This window comes from Podarcis raffonei, chromosome 2 (genome assembly GCF_027172205.1).
Source record: "Podarcis raffonei isolate rPodRaf1 chromosome 2, rPodRaf1.pri, whole genome shotgun sequence".
NCBI lineage: Eukaryota > Metazoa > Chordata > Lepidosauria > Squamata > Lacertidae > Podarcis > Podarcis raffonei.
In genome coordinates, this window is record NC_070603.1 from 67,242,127 (window position 1) to 67,262,137 (window position 20,011).

A 20,011-nucleotide genomic window follows, 5' to 3' on the forward strand; every position below is an offset into this window, starting at 1 on the left:
TACATGGAGCTTCCCTTGAGACTGACTAAGAAGTTCCAACTAGTGCTGAATGCTTATTTCTGCGTGTTGAAAGGTGTTGGAAGGCCAAACATACTTAAACCTATTCTACAGCAACCTGCCCTAGTTACCAGATAGTTTCTTACCTTTGAAGCCCTTCACAGCTTGGGATTCAAACACCCTGGAGACTGTCAAAACCCGTATCAACCTAGGTGCTGCGTCATTCTTTGGTCTGAGCTTGTTCTATATGCCTAAATCACATGAGATGAGGAGCAACTGCTTAACCCAAATGCAGTTCCAGTGCTTTCAGTGAATTACTCCCTATGGCACACTTGAAGACTCCAGATTTATTACCTTTAATGAAAACAGTACTTGATTAGGAAAAATGCAAATTCAAATGTACAGTTGTGCCCTCCTACCTTTGCTGTAGACTGCTGAGTGTAAGCATTCTGGTCTGGACTTCCTTTGTCCCCTGTGTAATGTGCAGCTGCTCCCAGGTCAATGGTTTTGGAAGGATTTGCTGTGCGCTTGTGTCTGGTGGTGGTGGTCTCTGTGGCTTGTGTAATATGGATGTGTTTTGTGGTCACTGTCTCCTCCTCATCTTTGAATTCTCCTTTAGGCGATTTAGCTTTTCTAGATCTCTTTTCCTCATCACTATCACTGTGAAGGGAGGAAACAACAAAAACCATATTATAGACAAAAAGGGGAACAAAAGAACTTGAAAAGGTAGCTAGCAAAGCTATCTTGTCATCAACATCTTTTAGAGGGAATTTCAGTCAAGAAAATATTTAAACAGAGATTTTCTAAACAAGCAAGTCTGTGGTAGGCAAAAGTGGGTGGAGCAATGGTGGTGATTCTTATCTTTATACAGAAGACTAGAATCCAGCCTGGCTCAAATAAGATATTTCTGCTCATAGCCCATGTATAGGATCCACCCCAATTTCTTCATCCACTATCTAGGAAAGCAAAAGGCATTATTGCTGTTCAATGATACATTCCAGTCAGGCAAAAGCATTTCAGGAGTATATGGGGCAGGGATGGCGAGGGGGGATAACTCAGAGAAGGGAGTATGGGCTGGGGAGAAAGGGTGGTGGTGAAGACTGTATTCAGTCCCTGAGCCAGAAGTTCCCCGTTCCAGTTATAAAAGATGTTGTTTCAAGGTTTCCCAAGCCTACCACCCATTTTGTGACTGCTTTGGACTTTGCACCATTACTAGCCAAGCTTGCTTTCTCAGTTAGAGAATTATGAAAAAAAAAGTGCCCATTAAGCTTCACTACACAATATTATACTAGAAATGCTACTTCTTCACTGAGATTGCAAAGACTTTGTTTGGATCATTGGGCCACACTCCCAATTCCCCACACTACAACTGGAAAGGCTGATCAACTGAAGCATTGTGCAAAAACAGTCTCTACCAATTGTATCTGGTGAGAAGTCTCATTCTTTTTTGGACAATGATACAGTAAATATGTATGTCCTCATAATCATGGGACTCTACAATTACATATCCTTTGTGCAGCTGTCCTATACCTGCTGTGTATACTGCACAAAATGTGCTTGGAAGTCATACCCTGCTTTAGAATTTCCTTTCCGCCAAATTTTAAAGCCCAACCTTTTGTTTGGAAGCAGCGTAAGAGCCTAGTATATTGGGGATCAGGAAGGGGCAATTTCAAAAGTCTGTATTATATTAATATAGACTAAATCTTGCCCTGAATAGGGTGAACAATAAAGAAGTTTGAGGGACTGTCTTCATCCAGCTCCCACTGTGGCATCTCCCTGCCCACCTCCCAAATCTGTCACCAACAGATCCAGCTTGCCCCATGAGAGTGGGTCCCCCCTCCAAACACAAACAAACAAATTGTCTTATCCATCCTGTCGTTACTTTTTTTAAAAAAGCAACGCTTATTGGTGTAACATTCCTATGTTTGTGAGGTATGCACAGAATTTATAAATATTGTAAATAAATAAATAACTGTGTACATGTATCTATTTACAATATTCATAGTTTGTGGAGACCTCACAAAGTCTGCCTCCATGCGGCTGACGCAGATAGCAGCTTCTTGCAGAACCATGGCCTGCAAGCTGGAGAACAGGCTTTATCTTCCACCGTCCAGTGCAATTCCTTTTCCTTTCTGTCATCAGCCTTCATCATGATTTAGCAATACATTTACACCAACAGCAACTAATTTTAAGGCTAATGCCAGCTTAAGCAGGGTTTGCAAATGCACTTGAAACCATGATTAGTATAGGAAGGAACCCAGGCTAGTATTGGCAGAGATACTATGGTTGAAGCCAACAAAGAAATGGAATTTGGAAATTCATACCGGAGGCAGATTTCTGATTTGGATATCATAGTCTGCAAGGAAGCAGCCTTAAAACTGCATTCGGCCTATGTATATGCAACTTTATAAATTGTTTTGAAAAGTCATCACTTGACCAGTGTTTTTGGCAAGGGGCAGGTTAAGTTTCCAGCAAAATTATGTTACCCACAGCTGTACTTTATTTGGAAGGTAAACAGTTTTTACATTGTATGATGTTTTTCATTATTAAGGTATGCAATTGGTACAGGGCAAGATGCACTGTTGAATAACACATGCAAATGTAACTTGAAATATAACTGTGAAAGATTTCTGTTTCAATAAGCAATAGAGCACTGAGTCACCTAATTTCAGAAAGACTGTCTTGTTGTCAGCATGGAGGTAACACAAACTGCAGTATGCTCTGTGGGGTAGCCTTTGTTCTCCACTAACAATGGCTCAGGCTTTGCCCATTATTATTATTACTTAGTTATGCCTCCCACTGCATCTCAGCATATTATCTGCTTGCCAGCAAAGGTCATTTAATTCATTAAGATCAGTGAACATAAATACCCAGCATTTCATTTTCTATTCCAACAGAGATTACAGATGCAAAGTAATAAGGGGGCCTAACAGCCCCAACCAAGTGTAGAGGGAATAAATTCGCCAAGCACTGCTGCAGAGCACACTCTCTTCCTTTCAAGAGGGTTTGCGCAGAAACGCAAGCCCCAATGAGGTGAAGAAATAACGGAGCAAGTGTTTCTGGGTTTGCTGCCCCCACACAAAGTAAGACACTGCCAGATTCCATGTAATGGTTTTACTTATTCATTCCTGTCCCATCTGTAAATTCAGAAATCTTTCCCAAGGCAGAGTATGAAGTCATATGAAAGGAAATTAATGACATACAGTGGTACCTCGCAAGACGAATGCCTCGCAAGACGAAAAACGCGCAAGACGAAAGAGTTTTCCGTTTTTTGAGTCGTTCCGCAAGACGAATTTCCCTATGGGCTTGCTTCGCAAGACGAAACGTCTTGCGAGTTCTTGTGAGTTTGTTTCCTTTTTCTTAAAGCCGCTAAGCCGTTAATACCCGCTAAGCCTCTAATAGCCGTGCTTCGCAAGACGAAAAAACCGCAAGACGAAGAGACTCGCGGAACGGATTAATTTCGTCTTGCGAGGCACCACTGTAATCAAATCATTACCAAATACAACCAATACAATACTGATACGAAAAGAGAAGAAAATTAAAAGCCGATAGCCCCCAAACCCCTAAAATTGGCATTCATTAAAATATCATGCTAATAAAACAGACTTGACCTGCACCTAGATCAACAATGAGCAACTGAGGGTATTTCAATGCTAGGATGCCATCACTGAAAAGGCCCTGCCTCTAGTCATCAATACCCCAACTTCCAAAGGCAGAGCTGGGACCACTGAGAGATGGGTACAGTGGGTACTGATGTACCAGTCCCAGAGCCAGCTCTGAGTTGCCATTGAAAAAATAAAATCTCTAGAAAAAAATTTGTGAAGGAAAATGTACAAGGATGCTTCTAAGTTATTTCTGTGAGAAGAGCCAGTCGGGCTGCTCCCACCTTTCAATGATTTTAGCCAATGAATGAAGTCAGAGCTATGACTGATGAGTTGTTTGAACAGCAAGCAGTAATAATCCTTGGAATTTCGAAGAGCTGCTGTTGTTCGCTCCTCTTTAGTGCACTTCCCCAGCTTCTGTCTCATTTTCCAGTCCTTAGAATCTCTCGTCTGCATTCTGTTTTTCCTAGCAAACTGTGTGGTGGGTTGTTAGCCTGAGATTAGGTACTCCCTAGAAGTTATTTCCTACAAATACTGCTAAAGAGTAAGTTTATACACTCATGTTTTTCTTCATTCTTAAATTCTTTAGAAAAACCAATTGTGTGCTCTTTCAACACATGATTTTCTTTTATAATTTCTGTTTTTTTTTTAAAAAAAGCACAATTCTTACAAAACAGAGTTAAAATTTTCTCAGATTATGTTGAATAAATGTTCAACTGAATGAAGTTCAATTTTTCTGTGGGTGGAGAGGGGGGGGAGTGAAGACAAGAGGAGTTATTTCCACCCCCACACTTTGTACTATACCCTGCTATAGTAAATAAAAGCTAAAAACATCCATCTTGTGATAGTATATTCCTAAAATTTCCATGTAAAATGTAAATACACTGTCTCTTATATTTTGTTATAGAAACAAAAATATAGCCATGTGTCAGGGAACTGCCATCTGAGACGCAGGAGGTGAAAGGGCTCACGGAGGGTGAGAGAGACCATTCAGCTGAGGAGGGGACCAGCAGGGGGAGAAGTGGAGTTCCAAGGGAAAGTGAGTCGGAGGGAGGGCTCAGAGACACTTCAAGCGAGAACAGTGGGGAGGTTTCACGACCTCCTGTAGGGACACCCACTCCTCGCCGGAAACTGTCACGCCGAGAGTCCAGAAGACGCGTTTCCGTTAAGGAGCTTTTATGCTGGAAGAAGTTCCGTAAACGCCCACTGTCCGATTCAACGAGCGACTGATGGAGCCATGCTTAAGGAGCTCCGTCACAGACAGAGGTTTGTGGACTTAGCCAAACTCTGAGGGACAAGGATTTTACGCACAAGCAGCTCACCATCCCATCACAGCAATCGGACAGTCCCTGAAAGCAGCTTGTGCAGAGAGGCATCATGAGCAACCCAGCCGGAGCCGGGGGAGCAGGAGGAGCTGGAGAGGGTCCAAGCCTGGAAGAAAGGTACAGGGTGTTGGAAGTCCAGCTAGCACTGCAAACGGCGAGGCTAGAAGAAAGGAGGGCGCAGGATGCAGAAAAGGCAAAAGGGGCTACACTAGCAAGAAAGATGCCAGGATTGGTGCAGAAGTTTGGGGGGGACCCCAGGAACTACCAAGCCTTTAGGACAGAGATGCAGTATGCTCTCGAACTGCAGTTTAACGACTTTCCCGACGAGGCATCGCGAGTGGCGTTTGTGATTGGCCATCTCGAAGGGGGGGCGAGAGACTGGGTTAGACCCCTGATGGCGGGGAATAGTGAAATGCTGAAGGACACGAGGAAGTTTTTTCGCGCCATGGATTTGATGTTTTCCAGCGAGATTGAACAGGGACTGGTGCGCAGACAATTGATGGCTTGCAAATAGGGGAGCCGATCGGTTCGTGAGTACTGGACTGAGTTTACAATGTTGATACATAAATTGGGATGGGACCTATCGGCGGAACCCATTCAAATGCTCTTTGAAGAGGGGCTTTCTTCGGCGGTGAAAGACGAACTTTCCCGGGCGCCCAGGGCGGAGTCTATGGACCAGCTGACCAAATCAGCGCTGACCATTGGAGCGCGCCAGGAGGCAAGAGCCTTGGAGAAGCGGGAGGGGAAAGGAGAGCGTTGGAGGAGGAGACTTCCGGGTTAGCGCCAGCGCTGAATGGCGGATTTCTCCCGGAGCTCCGGGAGAGATCTGCTTCGCGGGTTCGGGTCCTGTAGCTCACGGCGGAGCAAGGACCCTCAAAAGTCACAGGCGCGTAGCCTGTGAACCGGAGACTCGGCGGGCACCTTTGCCCCCCCCCGACGTTGTGAAATAGCCTTTTTAAAGGCTATAGATCAGCGGAGGGTGTGAGGAGCGGTGCTGAGAGTCGCTTTCACCCAGCCTGCGAAGCGAAGCCGCGTCGCCATTAGCGGAGAGCGCTGACTTCTTCCGAAGATTTTGGATTAAAAAAGAGCAACTTTCCGTGAGTAGGATTGAGCTTGCATTAAAAATTGGACACTAAAATTAAGGAATTCGGGCACCGAGACGGATAAGCATTAAAAAGGAAGTCTGCTTTCCGTCCTGCAGCAAGATTAAAGCGAAAGACAGCTAAGCTGTAACTTTTGACAGGAGAGTTTATGAGCCAAGAAACCCAACACCAAGTAAAGAACTCCCCCCCCCAGAAGGCAGGAGAGGGGGGGAAGAAGATTTTAAAGGGATTCCCTGCCTGTTTTAAAGGAGATTGAACTGTTTACCGCTGCTTATCTACCTGGGGGTCGGACTGCCGGAGGAAAGGAACCGGCTAAGGACGGTCGCTACAAAAAAGGTTAGAAAGTAACTGATACATAGACTTTGGTTACTCTCAACTTGAAACATCGTATTTGGCTACATAGTAAGTTACTTGCAGGGCACTATTGATTTGGATCTTTTGGGACCTGGAGGGCTTTTGTTTTTTGGAAGTGTGGGAACAATTTAAAGTTTAGGAACTGACTTTACGCCCTCTAGAGGATTTGGTCAGTTTCAGCAACCAAGTGGAATTTAAAACCTGAGAACTTTTCTCTATTGACAGCTTAAGAGTGTGGGAATGACCTTGAACGAAAGACTTTGTTATGGCAGATGGTAAACAGAAAGAAGATTCATAAGAAACAACTTTGAGATCTGGTAGACAATACAAAGTGGACTCTTCTATGCAAAGAAGGGCCTCTGTATCAGGGGCCTCGGGAACTGCAGCTGTCACAAAGGCAAGAGTGAAAACAATGTCTTCGGAAGAAGCGTTTACAAAGGCCTTGGGAAAAATAAGTGATTCTTTAGAGGAATTAAAGAAGCAAGGAGCTGAAACAAATAAGAAAATTGAAGAAATTTCTGGGAAAATTGATTTAAATACTAAAAGTATAACTGACCTTGGGAATAAAGTGAACTCTAATGCAGAAGCAATTGGGAAACTACTGGAAGATTCATCTACAACGCGAAAGATAGCTGAAGAAGCCAAGGAAATTGCTACTGCTGTTGAAGGGAAACTTCCACCGGTGTACAGGAAACTGGATGAGTATGAACTGACACTTTCTATGCAGGATATGCAACGCAAGGAGAAAAACCTAAGGATTAGACTTGTGCCGGAAAAGGAAGGAGACAACTTGGTGGATTATTTGACAAAAGAGTTTTCTGACTTCTGGAAGCAAGATTTGAAAGAAGAAGAGTTCAAAATAGAGAGTGCATTCAGGTTGGGAATAAGGCAGAGGAAGAATAGACCCAGAGATTGCTTGATAACTCTAAGATCCAAAGAAGAGAGGGATAAAATATTGAACCTGCACTACCAAACAACCCTTCGAATTGAGGATTTCCATATTGAGATCTTTAAAGATATCCCCAAAAGTATCTTGGATGCAAGAGGTCCTTACAAGGATCTGGTGACACTACTGAAGAGGAACTACATACTATTCAGGTGGGAGTTTCCCCAAGGCCTGTCTTTTAAATACAAGGGGAAGAAAAGAAGAATAAAAACAGTGAGTGATAAAGACAAGTTCCTGGGAGAACACGAAGAAGACCTACAGAAAGAGACCTATCCAGGAGAAGGACATCCTTCAAGACTAGATACGGACACAGAACCACCGACAAAGGACGAACAACAATTGGGAGCTGTAGGAGGAACTAAATAACCCCATCATGGCTTTGCAACTTCTAACTTGGAATTGTAATGGTCTAAACAATCCCCGAAAAAGGAAAAATATATTTCATGCTTTAAAGAAAGACCAATTGGACTTGATTTGTTTACAAGAGACCCACGTGACAAGAGCACATAGAAAACTGTTAATAAATAAGAGATTGGGACAAGAATTTATATCTTCAGACAAAGTAAAAAAAAGAGGAGTGGTGATCTACGTAAAAGAAAATTTGCAGCCGAAACAAATTTTTAAAGATGACCAAGGAAGATATCTGGCAATTGAAATTCAATCTCAAGGAGAATAATTTTTGATAGTGGGGATATATGCACCAAATGAAGGGAAAGCAGAATTTTTTAAGAAGTTGCATGAGACTTTAATGGACTATATGGATTATAAACTGATTATGATGGGAGACATGAATGGAGTAGTTTCAACAAATATGGACAAAGCACAAAGACAGGTAGTTACAAAAGATGGAAGACTACCAAAAACTTTTTTTGAAATGACTGACAATATGGATTTGATAGACATCTGGAGAACAAAACACCCATTAGAGAGAGAGGGAACCTTCTTTTCTGAAGCCAAAATGACATGGACTCGGATTGACCAAATTTGGGTGACTAGCAACATGGCGTCGAACATAAGGAAAGTGGAAATCTGCCCCAAAACTCTCTCCGACCATAACGCAGTAAAGATGGTGATGAAGCAAACAACAACTGGTTCCTTCAGATGGAGAATGAATGACACCTTATTCAGAGACGAGGAGATCTGTAAAAAGGCCCAAAAAACTTTGAAGGATTATTTTGAAATTAACCTAAGAACTAAAGTAGAAAAAAGAATAATATGGGATGCAAGTAAAGCCGTGATGAGAGGGTTTTTGATACAACAAAATACATTAAAGAAAAGAAAGCAAAATGAGAGGAAAGAGAAAATTCTGGAAAAGATAAAGGAAGGGGAAAGGAAACTAAGACTGAAGCCAAAATCGCAAGTGGTTTTAAGAGAAATTAAACTGTACCAAACACAATATATGGAACTGATGAATCAAGAAATAGAATGGAAAATTAAACAAATGAGGCAAAAGACCTTTGAATCTGCAGACAAATGTGGCAAGTTACTGGCTTGGCAAATAAAGAAGAGACAAAAACTCAACACGGTAACAAATTTAGAAGTGGAGGGAAAGAACATATGCAACCCAGTGGAAATTAGGAACTGTTTCCAGAGCTACTTTAGACAATTGTATACACAAGGGCCGCAGAAAGATAAAGACATACAACAATTCCTCGAGAAAAATGGGCTGAAAAAGATTTCCCAGGAAAGTAAGACAATTTTGAACCAGGAGATATCAGCACAGGAAATAGAAGATGCCATTCAAAACATGACGTTGGGCAAATCACCTGGACCGGATGGATTGACTTCCAAATACTACAAAGTTTTGAAGGAAGGGCTTATACAACCTTTGAAGGAAGTCTGCAACGAGATCATGGAGGGGAGAAGGGCACCCGATACGTGGAGAGAGGCCTACATTACACTTATACCAAAGACAGAGACTGAAAAGACCCAACTTAAGAACTACCGACCCATCTCCTTACTAAATGTGGATTACAAAATCTTTGCTGATGTTTTAGCAAAGAGACTGAAAAGAGTTTTGATGGAGGAGATTCATGGAGACCAGGCGGGCTTTCTCCCGAAAAGGCATTTGTCGGACAATGTAAGGAATATAATTGACATTTTGGAGAAGTTGGAAGTGAACATAAACACTAAGGCTGTTTTGATATTTGTGGACGCCGAGAAAGCCTTTGACAATATTTCTTGGAGCTTCATGTTGAAGAACCTCCGGGGGATGGGGGTAGGCCAAGGGTTTGAAAATGGTATAGGTGCAATATATTTTGAACAGAAAGCAAAATTAATTGTAAATAATGTGGTAACAGAAGAGTTTAAGATTGAAAAAGGGACACGACAGGGGTGCCCTATCTCCCCATTACTTTTTATATCGGTCCTGGAGGTTTTGCTTAATATGATCAGGAGGGACCAGTTGGTTAAAGGGATTCAGGTCGGAGCTAAACAATACAAACTGAGAGCATTTGCAGATGACCTAGTACTTACATTGCAAGAGCCAGAAGCTAGCACGAAAAGAGTTTTGGAAATAATTTAAGAGTTTGGTCAATTGGCAGGATTTAAATTGAATAAGTTAAAGACTAAGGTATTGGAGAAAAATTTAACACAGATTGAAAAAGAAAGGTTTCAGAATGAGACGGGGTTGACTGTGGTTAAAAAAGTGAAATATCTGGGTGTGAATATGACAGCTAAGAATGTGAACCTATTCAAAGATAATTATGAAAAAACTTGGACAGAAGTGAAAAAAGATCTGGAGATCTGGTCAAATCTGAAGCTTTCCTTGTTAGGTCGAATTGCAGTTATAAAAATGAATGTATTGCCAAGAATGTTGTTTCTGTTTCAAGCATTACAAATTATGGACAAAATGGATTGTTTCAAGAAGTGGCAGAAAGATATATCTAAATTTGTCTGGCAGGGCAAGAAGCCCAGAATAAAATTTAAGATATTAACGGATTCAAAGGAAAGAGGGGGGTTTGCCCTGCCAGACTTTAAATTGTATTATGAAGCGGCAGCTTTCTGCTGGCTAAAAGAATGGCTGCTTCTTGAAAACACAGACATTTTGGATTTGGAAGGATTTAACAATATCTTTGGGTGGCATGCATATTTGTGGTATGACAAGGTTAAAGCGCATAAAAGTTTCAAAAATCATATTGTCAGGAAAGCACTATTAAATGTCTGGGTTAGATATAAGGACTTGCTGGAAAATAAGACTCCAAGATGGCTATCACCAATGGAAGCTAAGGCAGTTAAAAAGCTAAACATGGAGTCGAAATGGCCAAGATATTGGGAAATCTTGGAAAAGGAAGGGGACAAATTGAGATTGCAGAGTTTTGAAAAACTAAAAGGGAAGGTGAGAGATTGGTTACATTATCATCAAATAAATGAAGTGTTTAAATTAGACAGTAAAATAGGCTTCCAGGTGGAAAAATCAAAATTAGAGACTGAACTGTTAGAATCCAGTACTAAGAATTTGTCAAAAATGTATGATCTGCTGCTGAAATGGAATACACAAGATGAAATGGTAAAATCAAGTATGATTAAATGGGCTCAGGACATTGGTCATAACATCATGTTTGCTGATTGGGAAAAGTTGTGGACCACCGGGTTGAAGTTTACGGCGTGTAACGCCTTAAGAGAAAATATAATGAAAATGATTTATAGGTGGTACATAACCCCAGTCAAGCTTGCAAAGATCTACCACTTGCCTGATAATAAATGTTGGAAATGTAAAGAAAAGGAAGGTACATTCTTTCACCTCTGGTGGACGTGCCCGAAGATTAAGGCATTCTGGGAAATGATTTACAATGAACTGAAAAAGGTATTTAAATATACTTTCCCCAAGAAACCAGAGGCCTTTCTCTTGGGTATTGTCGGCCAGGGGGTGTTAAAGACAGATACAATTTTTTTTATGTATGCTACAACAGCAGCTAGAATACTTATTGCAAAGTACTGGAAGACACAGGATCTACCCACACTGGAAGAATGGCAGATGAAGGTGATGGACTACATGGGTTTGGCAGAAATGACGAGCAGAATCCGAAACCAGGGAAGAGAAGCGGCGGAAGAGGAATGGAAGAAGTTTAAGGACTACTTAAAGAAATACTATAAAATTAATGACAGTTAGAATGATGTTGGGTTTAAAATTAAAATAAATGGTTACTATTAGCAATGGTTAAGACAAAGAGAATAAGGATGATTAACATAAATTTATAGTAAAATAAGGGAAGATTCGTTGAATAATTGTAAGAACTTGGAATACAGAAACGGGAAGCAAGAGGAAGTCGAGGAAGTAAGGTTTAAGAAATTAGGACATGAAATGGTACTTGTTTTTTGTTCTGTTATTGTTTGTTGCTTGTTTATGTATGTTTTGTTTGTGTTAATATAAAAATTGTTTAATAAAAAATATTATAAAAAAAAAAAGGAGAGCGTTGGAGGGATTTGCGCATTCCAGAGATTCCAGAGCCAAGTTTCCCGCCAGGAGAGCCGATGGAAGTTGGAACAGCGCGCGCGCGCGCAGTTTCAAATCCCAGTGAAGGGAGGAAGAAGGAGGGAAAGAGCGCCAAGAAATGTTATCTCTGCCAGCAGCCAGGTCACTTTGCCAGAGTCTACCCGCAAAGAAAGGAATGGCAAGGGATGGCGGGAGCTGTTGGGGGGAAGGAGGAGGGAGTCCAGGAGCCAGTAAAAGCCAACGCCTGGCTGCCACCGTCAGGGCACTGCAGCCAGGCCAAGGAGCAGTAAAAGTGCCCACTCCGGAACCTCCAAGACCAGCCCTAGTAATAGAGGTGTTGCTAGAGCTGGCAAACGGATACCCACTAAAGACAAAGGCGCTGTTGGACTCAGGCAGCTCCTGTAATTTTATGAGTAAGGAGTTTGCAGCTGAACACCAGATACAGACACTCCCTTTAAGCAACCCCCTGCAGGTGACCACGATCGATGGGAGGGAGCTGTTGGGAGGAGAAGTTAGCCTACAGACCGTCCCAATGGTTATGAGGGTGGCCAGGCACACCGAAAGGATAGCGTTCAATGTGGCCACCCTGGGAGGGGCTCCCGTCATTTTGGGAATGAGCTGGCTAGCGTTGCATGACCCGCTAGTGGGCTGGCATCAGAGAGTGGTCTCCTTTGGGTCAGCACATTGCCTGGAACACTGCAGAGAGGGAAAGGTGCCAGAAGGGGCAAAAGCCTTTCTAGCAGGGACGGAAGTGGCGGACAAAGGGAAGGTGCCCAAACAATACGCTGACCTGAGCAAGGTCTTCAGCGAAAGGGAAGCAGATAAACTACCACCGCATAGAGACTTTGACTGCCAAATTAACCTGGTCCCTGGGGCCCAGCTCCCCGTGGGCAAGCTGTACGCCATGTCAGACAGGGAAATGCAGGAGTTAAGGGAGTTTATTGATAAAAACCTGAAGAGGGGCTTCATCAGAGAGTCCAGAGCGGTGGGGGGGAGCCCAGTGTTTTTTGTGGACAAAAAAAACACGGATAAACCCAGGCTTGTAGTGGACTACCGGCGGCTAAATGCCGTGTCAGAACCAGTGACTTTCCCCATGCCCAGGATTGATGACATTTTGACCAGGGTGAGGAAGGGAAAGATATTCACGAAACTGGACCTGAGAGGGGCATACAACCTGATACGAATAAAGAAAGGGGATGAATGGAAAACCACCATGTTCACCCCTTTGGGGGCTTTTGAATATCTCGTTATGCCATTCGGATTGCAATCAGGCTCCGCCTGTTTTCAATCGCTCATGAACCATGTCCTGGGACCTTTGCTCTACAAGAATTGCGTGGCCTTCCTCGATGACGTGCTGATATATTCAGAGAATGAGGAGCAGCATGTAAAGGATGTCAGGGAAGTGCTGAGCCAGCTGCAAGCAAACCAGCTGTGGGTGAAATTGGAGAAGTGTCAGTTTCACACCAAGGAGGTGGAATTCCTGGGGTACCGCTTATCAGACAAGGGATTAGCCATGGATCCAGGCAAGGTCCAGGCGGTGCTGGAATGGAAGACACCGAAAACGAAAAAGGATGTGCAAAGGTTCTTAGGGTTTGGGAACTTTTACCGTAAATTCATCAAGAACTTTGCCCACTTAACGGCTCCCATCACGGACTGTCTAAGCAGCAAGAAGAAATTCGTTTGGACGGCGGAGGCGGAGCAAGCATTTGAGGAATTGAAAAGGGCATTCGCTTCGGAAGAACAACTCCTGCATGTGGATTTACAAAAACCCATGAGAGTGGAAACTGATGCCTCAGACCGGGCGGTGGGGGCGGTGCTGCTTCAGCCAGGGAGCAATAAGTCGGAATGGAGACCGTGTGCCTTCTTTTCGCATAAGCTGAACAAATCCGAGAGGAACTACACCGTATATGACCGAGAACTACTCGCCATTCACGAAGCGTTCCGGAGATGGAGACACTTACTAATTGGCGCACAGCATAAGGTGCAAGTGTGTACGGACCACAAGAATTTGGAGTATTGGAGAACGGCACGAGTGCTCAACCAACGACAAGTGAGATGGGCCCAGGAGTTCTCCAAATTCCATTTTGAAATCTGCTATGTGCCAGGTCCAGAAAACATCAGAGCGGACGCTCTCTCTCGCAAACCTGAATATTTGGAGGGGGAGGGAGCGCCTGAAGAGAGACATATTATCCCAGAGGACCACTGGGTGTGTGGGGCGGCCTGGGTGGGGCAAAGAGAACTGGTAGAGGGAACGGTAAATGATGAATACGCCCAGGATAAGCTCAGAGGTTTAAGGAGAGAGGGAGAAGACCCCGGAGGTTTTGAAGAAAGAAACGGGGCATTGTATTACAAAGGGGCACTATATATACCCGAAGGGGAATTGAGGGGGAGAGTACTCAAACAGCTGCACGACAATCCCACAGCGGGGCATTTTGGGCAACACAAGACCATGTGGTTGGTGACCAGGGAGTTTTGGTGGCCCAAGGTGAGGGAGGATGTACGGGAGTATGTGAGAAGGTGTGACCAATGCCAGAGAGCCAAAGGAGAAAGGCGGGCACCAGCGGGGTTATTAGAACCGTTACCCACACCAGAACGACCGTGGGAGGCGGTATCGATAGATTTTATGACTGATCTGCCTAAATCCCAGGGGAAAACCGCCATACTAGTCGTAGTAGACCTGTTAACTAAGATGGGTCACTTTGTAGCTTGCTCACATGCAGTCACGGCGGAAGAGACAGCGAAATTGTTTGTAGAACATATTTTTAGGCTGCATGGCGCCCCCTTGAGGGTGGTCTCCGACACAGGGAAACAGTTCACGTCCAGATTCTGGAGGAAACTTATGAGCTTGTTGCACGTAGAGGTCAACTTTTCGACTGCCAGGCACCCTGAGACCAATGGGCAGGCGGAGAGGGCAAACGGTATCCTCCAACAATACCTGAGGTGTTATGTCAATGACAGAGAGAACGATTGGGTCAAAAAGTTGGCGCTAGCGGAATTTGCTTACAATAATGCAGAGAATGTGTCCACCGGGATGAGCCCCTTTTTGGCTAATTATGGGTGCCACCCCAGGGCGTTTCCAGGGGGAGGAGGGGAGAGATGGAGTGTCCCGGCCGCTGAACATTTTGTAGAAGAAATGGAAGCGATCCATCGTCAACTCCAACTCAACTTAGAAAGGGCCAAAGAAGAATATAAGAGGCAGGCAGACAAGAGCAGAAGGGAAGGTGAAACCATTAGGGTGGGGAGTCAGGTCTGGCTATCAACCCAAGGGTTGCCGTTCAAGGGGGGTTGCAAGAAATTGAGACCCAAAAGATTGGGACCATTTGAGGTCATCCAACAGGTCAACCCAGTGGCTTTCAGACTCCGGTTACCGAACCACATGAAACTGCACCCAGTATTCCACAGGTCATTACTGTCACCATATAGGGGGGAAGGTGAAGGGGTATCCACACGGGGGCCAGCCATAGAAGAAAGGGAAAGCAGCAACCATGTGGCGGAAATCATCGACTCCAGGTGGAAGGGTAATCAGGTGGAGTATTTGGTCGCGTGGGAAGGGGAACCGGATTCGGAAAACACCTGGGTGACGGCAGAGGAGGTCCGTGACGAGATCTTGATCGAAACGTTCCACCAAGGGTTCCCCAGGAAACCTCAGCCAGTAGCGAGGTTCCGGAGGGAGTACTTTGGCACCACCGACGATGAGGAGGAACTGGAAGGATTCAGGGAATCGGAGTTGGAAGGAGGAACAGACTCCGATGAGGAGGAGTACTTGGAAACCGGAAACAGCAAGAGGTGGAGGGAAGTGTTCGAAACTTCGGAAGATGAGGGAGGTTCCTTCAGGGGTTTTGCTCCCTCGCCTCCCGCAGAGGAGGGGAGGGAAGGGGGTGAAGGGGGCCCTGGAGGGGAGGTGGATGTCAGGGAACTGCCATCTGAGACGCAGGAGGTGAAAGGGCTCACGGAGGGTGAGAGAGACCATTCAGCTGAGGAGGGGACCAGCAGGGGGAGAAGTGGAGTTCCAAGGGAAAGTGAGTCGGAGGGAGGGCTCAGAGACACTTCAAGCGAGAACAGTGGGGAGGTTTCACGACCTCCTGTAGGGACACCCACTCCTCGCCGGAAACTGTCACGCCGAGAGTCCAGAAGACGCGTTTCCGTTAAGGAGCTTTTATGCTGGAAGAAGTTCCGTAAACGCCCACTGTCCGATTCAACGAGCGACTGATGGAGCCATGCTTAAGGAGCTCCGTCACAGACAGAGGTTTGTGGACTTAGCCAAACTCTGAGGGACAAGGATTTTACGCACAAGCAGCTCACCATCCCATCACACCATGGAAACAGGAAAAAGGGCCCAAATAATAGTGTGTGTTGCCATTTAAAAATCTCCACACATCATATAAAGATTCAGAACAGAGTAGAATATATTGTAGATTTAGTCCGATTTGATACATCTGGATTAACATTTAATACACTGCTAAATTCCCCCTCTCAAGATCAATTCACCTTTCAAAAGAAAAAGAAAAAAACCCACTGGAAAGAAGTACAACTTTAGCACCTTAATGAATTTTTTATTCTTCCAACATGCTGTTGTGAAAAATATTAAATATATGAAAGCTCCTACTGCTTTAATCTCATCCAGATGAGATTTGTATAAAGGCTTCCACAGCAGTATCAGAAACTATTAAGTATCAGTTTGATCTGCTGACGATAAAGTTCAATCCACTTGTTGAACAGATCAACTATTGGAGTTTGCACAGCAGGCAAAACTTCCAAAATGTTTTCCTTTTAATGTAGAGGGCATTTAATGATCTCATAAACAAGTGTCCACTGTACTTTATGAAAAGGTTAGCTGAAAAGTAAGCTGCCATTTCTTTAGGCTAAGAGAAAGTAGCAAAATGTTCTATCTTTCTACTTTTATGACTTGGACACAATCAAAACAAAAAAGGTAGCTATTTTCCTCTGTACACTCTTAATAATCTAAAAAAAACCAAGATACTCCTTCACTCCATTTCACTGCTAGCGACAAAATTAGGCCCCTACTACAGTTGAGACAAATGAAAGCATTGGCTCTTTCCTGGTTAGAACAAACAGCTTCTCTACGGAAAACTTCACCAGAGTTTTTGCCATTTTTCTAAACGCAACAATCTGAAAGTGATTTTTTTTAAAAAAAAATGAAAGCCAAGATGATTGGAATTTTAATAAACTATTCAATAGGGCCCTGATTAGCTTTACAATTGTAGGCTAGCAAACTCCTTGAACAGTTTTTACAGAAGGCAGTTAGAATTGTTGTGGGCTACATAGATTTGGGATGCCTCATGTAATGTGTTGTCCACTTCAAATTGTTCTATATTGCCTGCTTTATGTTTAGCTGCCCGCCTGCAAGGAATGGTCACACCCCCTATTACTGAAATAATGGTGCCAACTGCAGAGGTATGCACATGTGAAAGAGATAGAAGGACAACAGAATCCAAACTAAAGCCTATTTTTCGTGATTTATAGGGTCTCTTGGACATCTTAAAAACTTGGATTACCAGGGAGGCTGCAGATCTTCTGGCTGACTCAGATGAGAGCCAGATTTTCATTACTTTCAGCACAATTTCTTCTTGGTACTTTGGCCACTGAAAGACTAGATTTTCCCAACAAATTGCCAACAAAAGGGAAATCTTAAATTCTGTGCTACAAAATCTACAAGGCTATGACCAGAAAAATTCACAAAAAATTACAACCATGTGCTTAACTATTATTCTCATTGGCTAAAATAAGTGTTCTAGGGCACAAAGGGGTGGGATCTACAAAATTCATGGAATGTACTCATGGAATGCTCACACTGACAGAAGGAGGGAAGATTATTTTTTGCTGATTTCCCTCTTACTCCTCCTAATGTATAGTAGATGGTTGGGGGACCCTCTCTAATTACATGGGAGGAGGTGCAGGGACTTGTAGGGATAAACAGGCAAATCTTGTCTTGCTCCATTCCCTTGTAAGTCTCCACTAGGTCAATGGGCAGAAGGAAACCTTTCGTTTAGATAACGGTCTACCAATTTCCAAGCTATGAGTGTGCTTAAATTTAATTTATACAACAGCATGGGGCCCTGAAGAAGAGATGGCACAATGCTATGTGAAGAAATTACAGTCTGATTCACGATGGTACCCGTTCCTTTTCTAGATGCTTAAACCACATGGGGAAGCCAGCCCATATGTTTTCAGTTTATTCTTCCATAGCTATAAGGACTATAATGCTTAAAAGATGAAAACCAACATTTTCAGGATTTCAACCTTATCCCACAATTACAGGAAAGAAACTGGCAAAAGCTAAAAAGAGGTTATGAAAAGGACAATCAATACAGCAACAATGTAAAACAATGTAAAAATAAGTAAGTACCTGCATCTTTCTGGAGAATCCTCTCTGTCTTTCCTCCGGAACTTGCTGATGGTGTCATCAATTGTGCTCCCGATTTTATCACTCAGCTCACCTAACTTATCACTGAATGGAAATCCGCCTTTGTTTTTATCCCATTCTTCATCCCACTTGGACTTCGGCTCAGTATCGTATCTTTCATCTAAATAACATAGGTAGATAGTAAATTTTTTTTAAAAGGGTGGGGGAGCTTTAACAAAAAATGCCACTAATTCTTGTCAACAGACCTTTAACAGTTTTCAAAGCAAACAGAAACTTTCATGATGCTGCAGCAATATTATTACCATGAGAAAGCATGTTATGCCAACAGTTAATTGGCTCAAAATGTAATCAAAAGATGTTGATGAACTGTAAGGCAAGGCATCGAACTTCAGAATAAGACCAGACATTGTAAGAGCAGGCTAAAAGGCTTCCCTCACCTAAAGAAATGAACCCTGGCTTTATGAGCAACTTGTGAGAAATGAACCTGATTTGTTTTCTAGCCAGGCTGCCATAGAAAACTGGAAACCTTTCAGAGACTGTATATGTTTCAAAACCTCATGAATACAGAAGGTTGTACCAAACCCTGCAAGACAAGTGTGAAAACAGCTGGCAATATGTCTAGCCTCAATCACCAATTTTAAAGGCTCTTTAAATCTATTAAGGAAAATGCAGCATCTTATCCCCTTATGCGATACTAGGGACTCTTTAATTTCTCAACATTGTATCACCACCAAAAATTTGCCACCTAAACAAAATTTGCTTCACAATACCGAGAACCAAGTACTACCACCTAGCTGCTAACTAAGAGTATGAGATGGCAGCATTGCTCAATTGTATTTAAACAGTGTCTCAATTGGTGCAGCAGTAAAACTGCTAGCACATTTGCAAAGCTTAGCATGATTCCTGCACCACAGAGAGCTGGACTAGATGACCCTCGGGGTCCCTTCCAACTCTAAAATTCTATGATTCTATGAATTCCATAAGGAATTTGAATCTTCAAATTATCTTCTGTGTGCACTTTTTATTAAAAAGTACCATAAGGGCTAATATATTGAAGCTTTAAAACTATCTCATTACAAAGCCTCCAGCATTAATCGAATTCCTGAATAAAACGGAGACTTAGCTTACCAAATATTCTAAAGGAATATTACAGACATGTAAATACAGATTGGGCATCTTAGTGAGATAGCTCAGTCGGTAGAGCGTGAGACTCTTAACCTTAGGGCTGTGTGTCTGTACCCCACACTGGACAAAAAGATTCCTGCATTGCAGGGGTTGGACTAGATGACTCTTGCAGTCCTTTCCAATTCTATGATTCTCTGTTTCACCTGTGTTAATGCTCCCATTATCTGAGCCAATTTGATTCATGACATCCACCTACCTGACTTCTCAGGGGGACTATCCTGCACACAGTGTCCCACTCAAATCAGGAGCATCGTACTCCTGACCTTGATGGTGCATATAGTGAGTTCACCCTGATAACACATATGCAAACCCCACTCTAGTTTATATACATGAGCAAGCCACAACCCAGCTGCTTCAAAGCACATTAGGAATCCCAGGTGCAAGGCTATGCCATTCACATAAGTGGGAAACCTCTTTATGCATGGTAGAATATAAGAAGTTCCTGGAGCAAGCCAGTCTGCCATCCTCTTCTCACAGTGGCCAACCAGATGCCCAAGGAAAGCACAACAGCAGGACATCCCCAAGGTATGTTCCCTTATAGAATATAGGATATTATGCATGTACAAAAGAGAGGGATGCTTCTGGGGTGGCACGTCAAGTCTCAGTTCCCCTCTGAGGAAGGTACGCCTGACATTGTATTCTTTATAGTTCCAGTTTAAGACATTTTATTTGCCCAGCT

At 43.3% G+C, this 20,011-nt stretch overlaps 1 protein-coding gene across 2 annotated transcripts in view; it reads right to left on the reverse strand.

Annotated features, from left to right (window-relative positions):
- CLINT1 (clathrin interactor 1) overlaps positions 1-20,011 on the reverse strand; it is a 72,060-nt gene that overhangs the window by 16,010 nt on the left and 36,039 nt on the right. For both annotated transcript variants that reach the window (XM_053377127.1, XM_053377126.1), the window contains exons 6-7: positions 18,130-18,307; positions 417-657 (exon numbers count right to left, since the gene is read on the reverse strand). In XM_053377127.1, the coding sequence (XP_053233102.1) occupies positions 417-657; positions 18,130-18,307 (419 nt within the window). The remainder of the gene's footprint in view (positions 1-416; positions 658-18,129; positions 18,308-20,011) is intronic.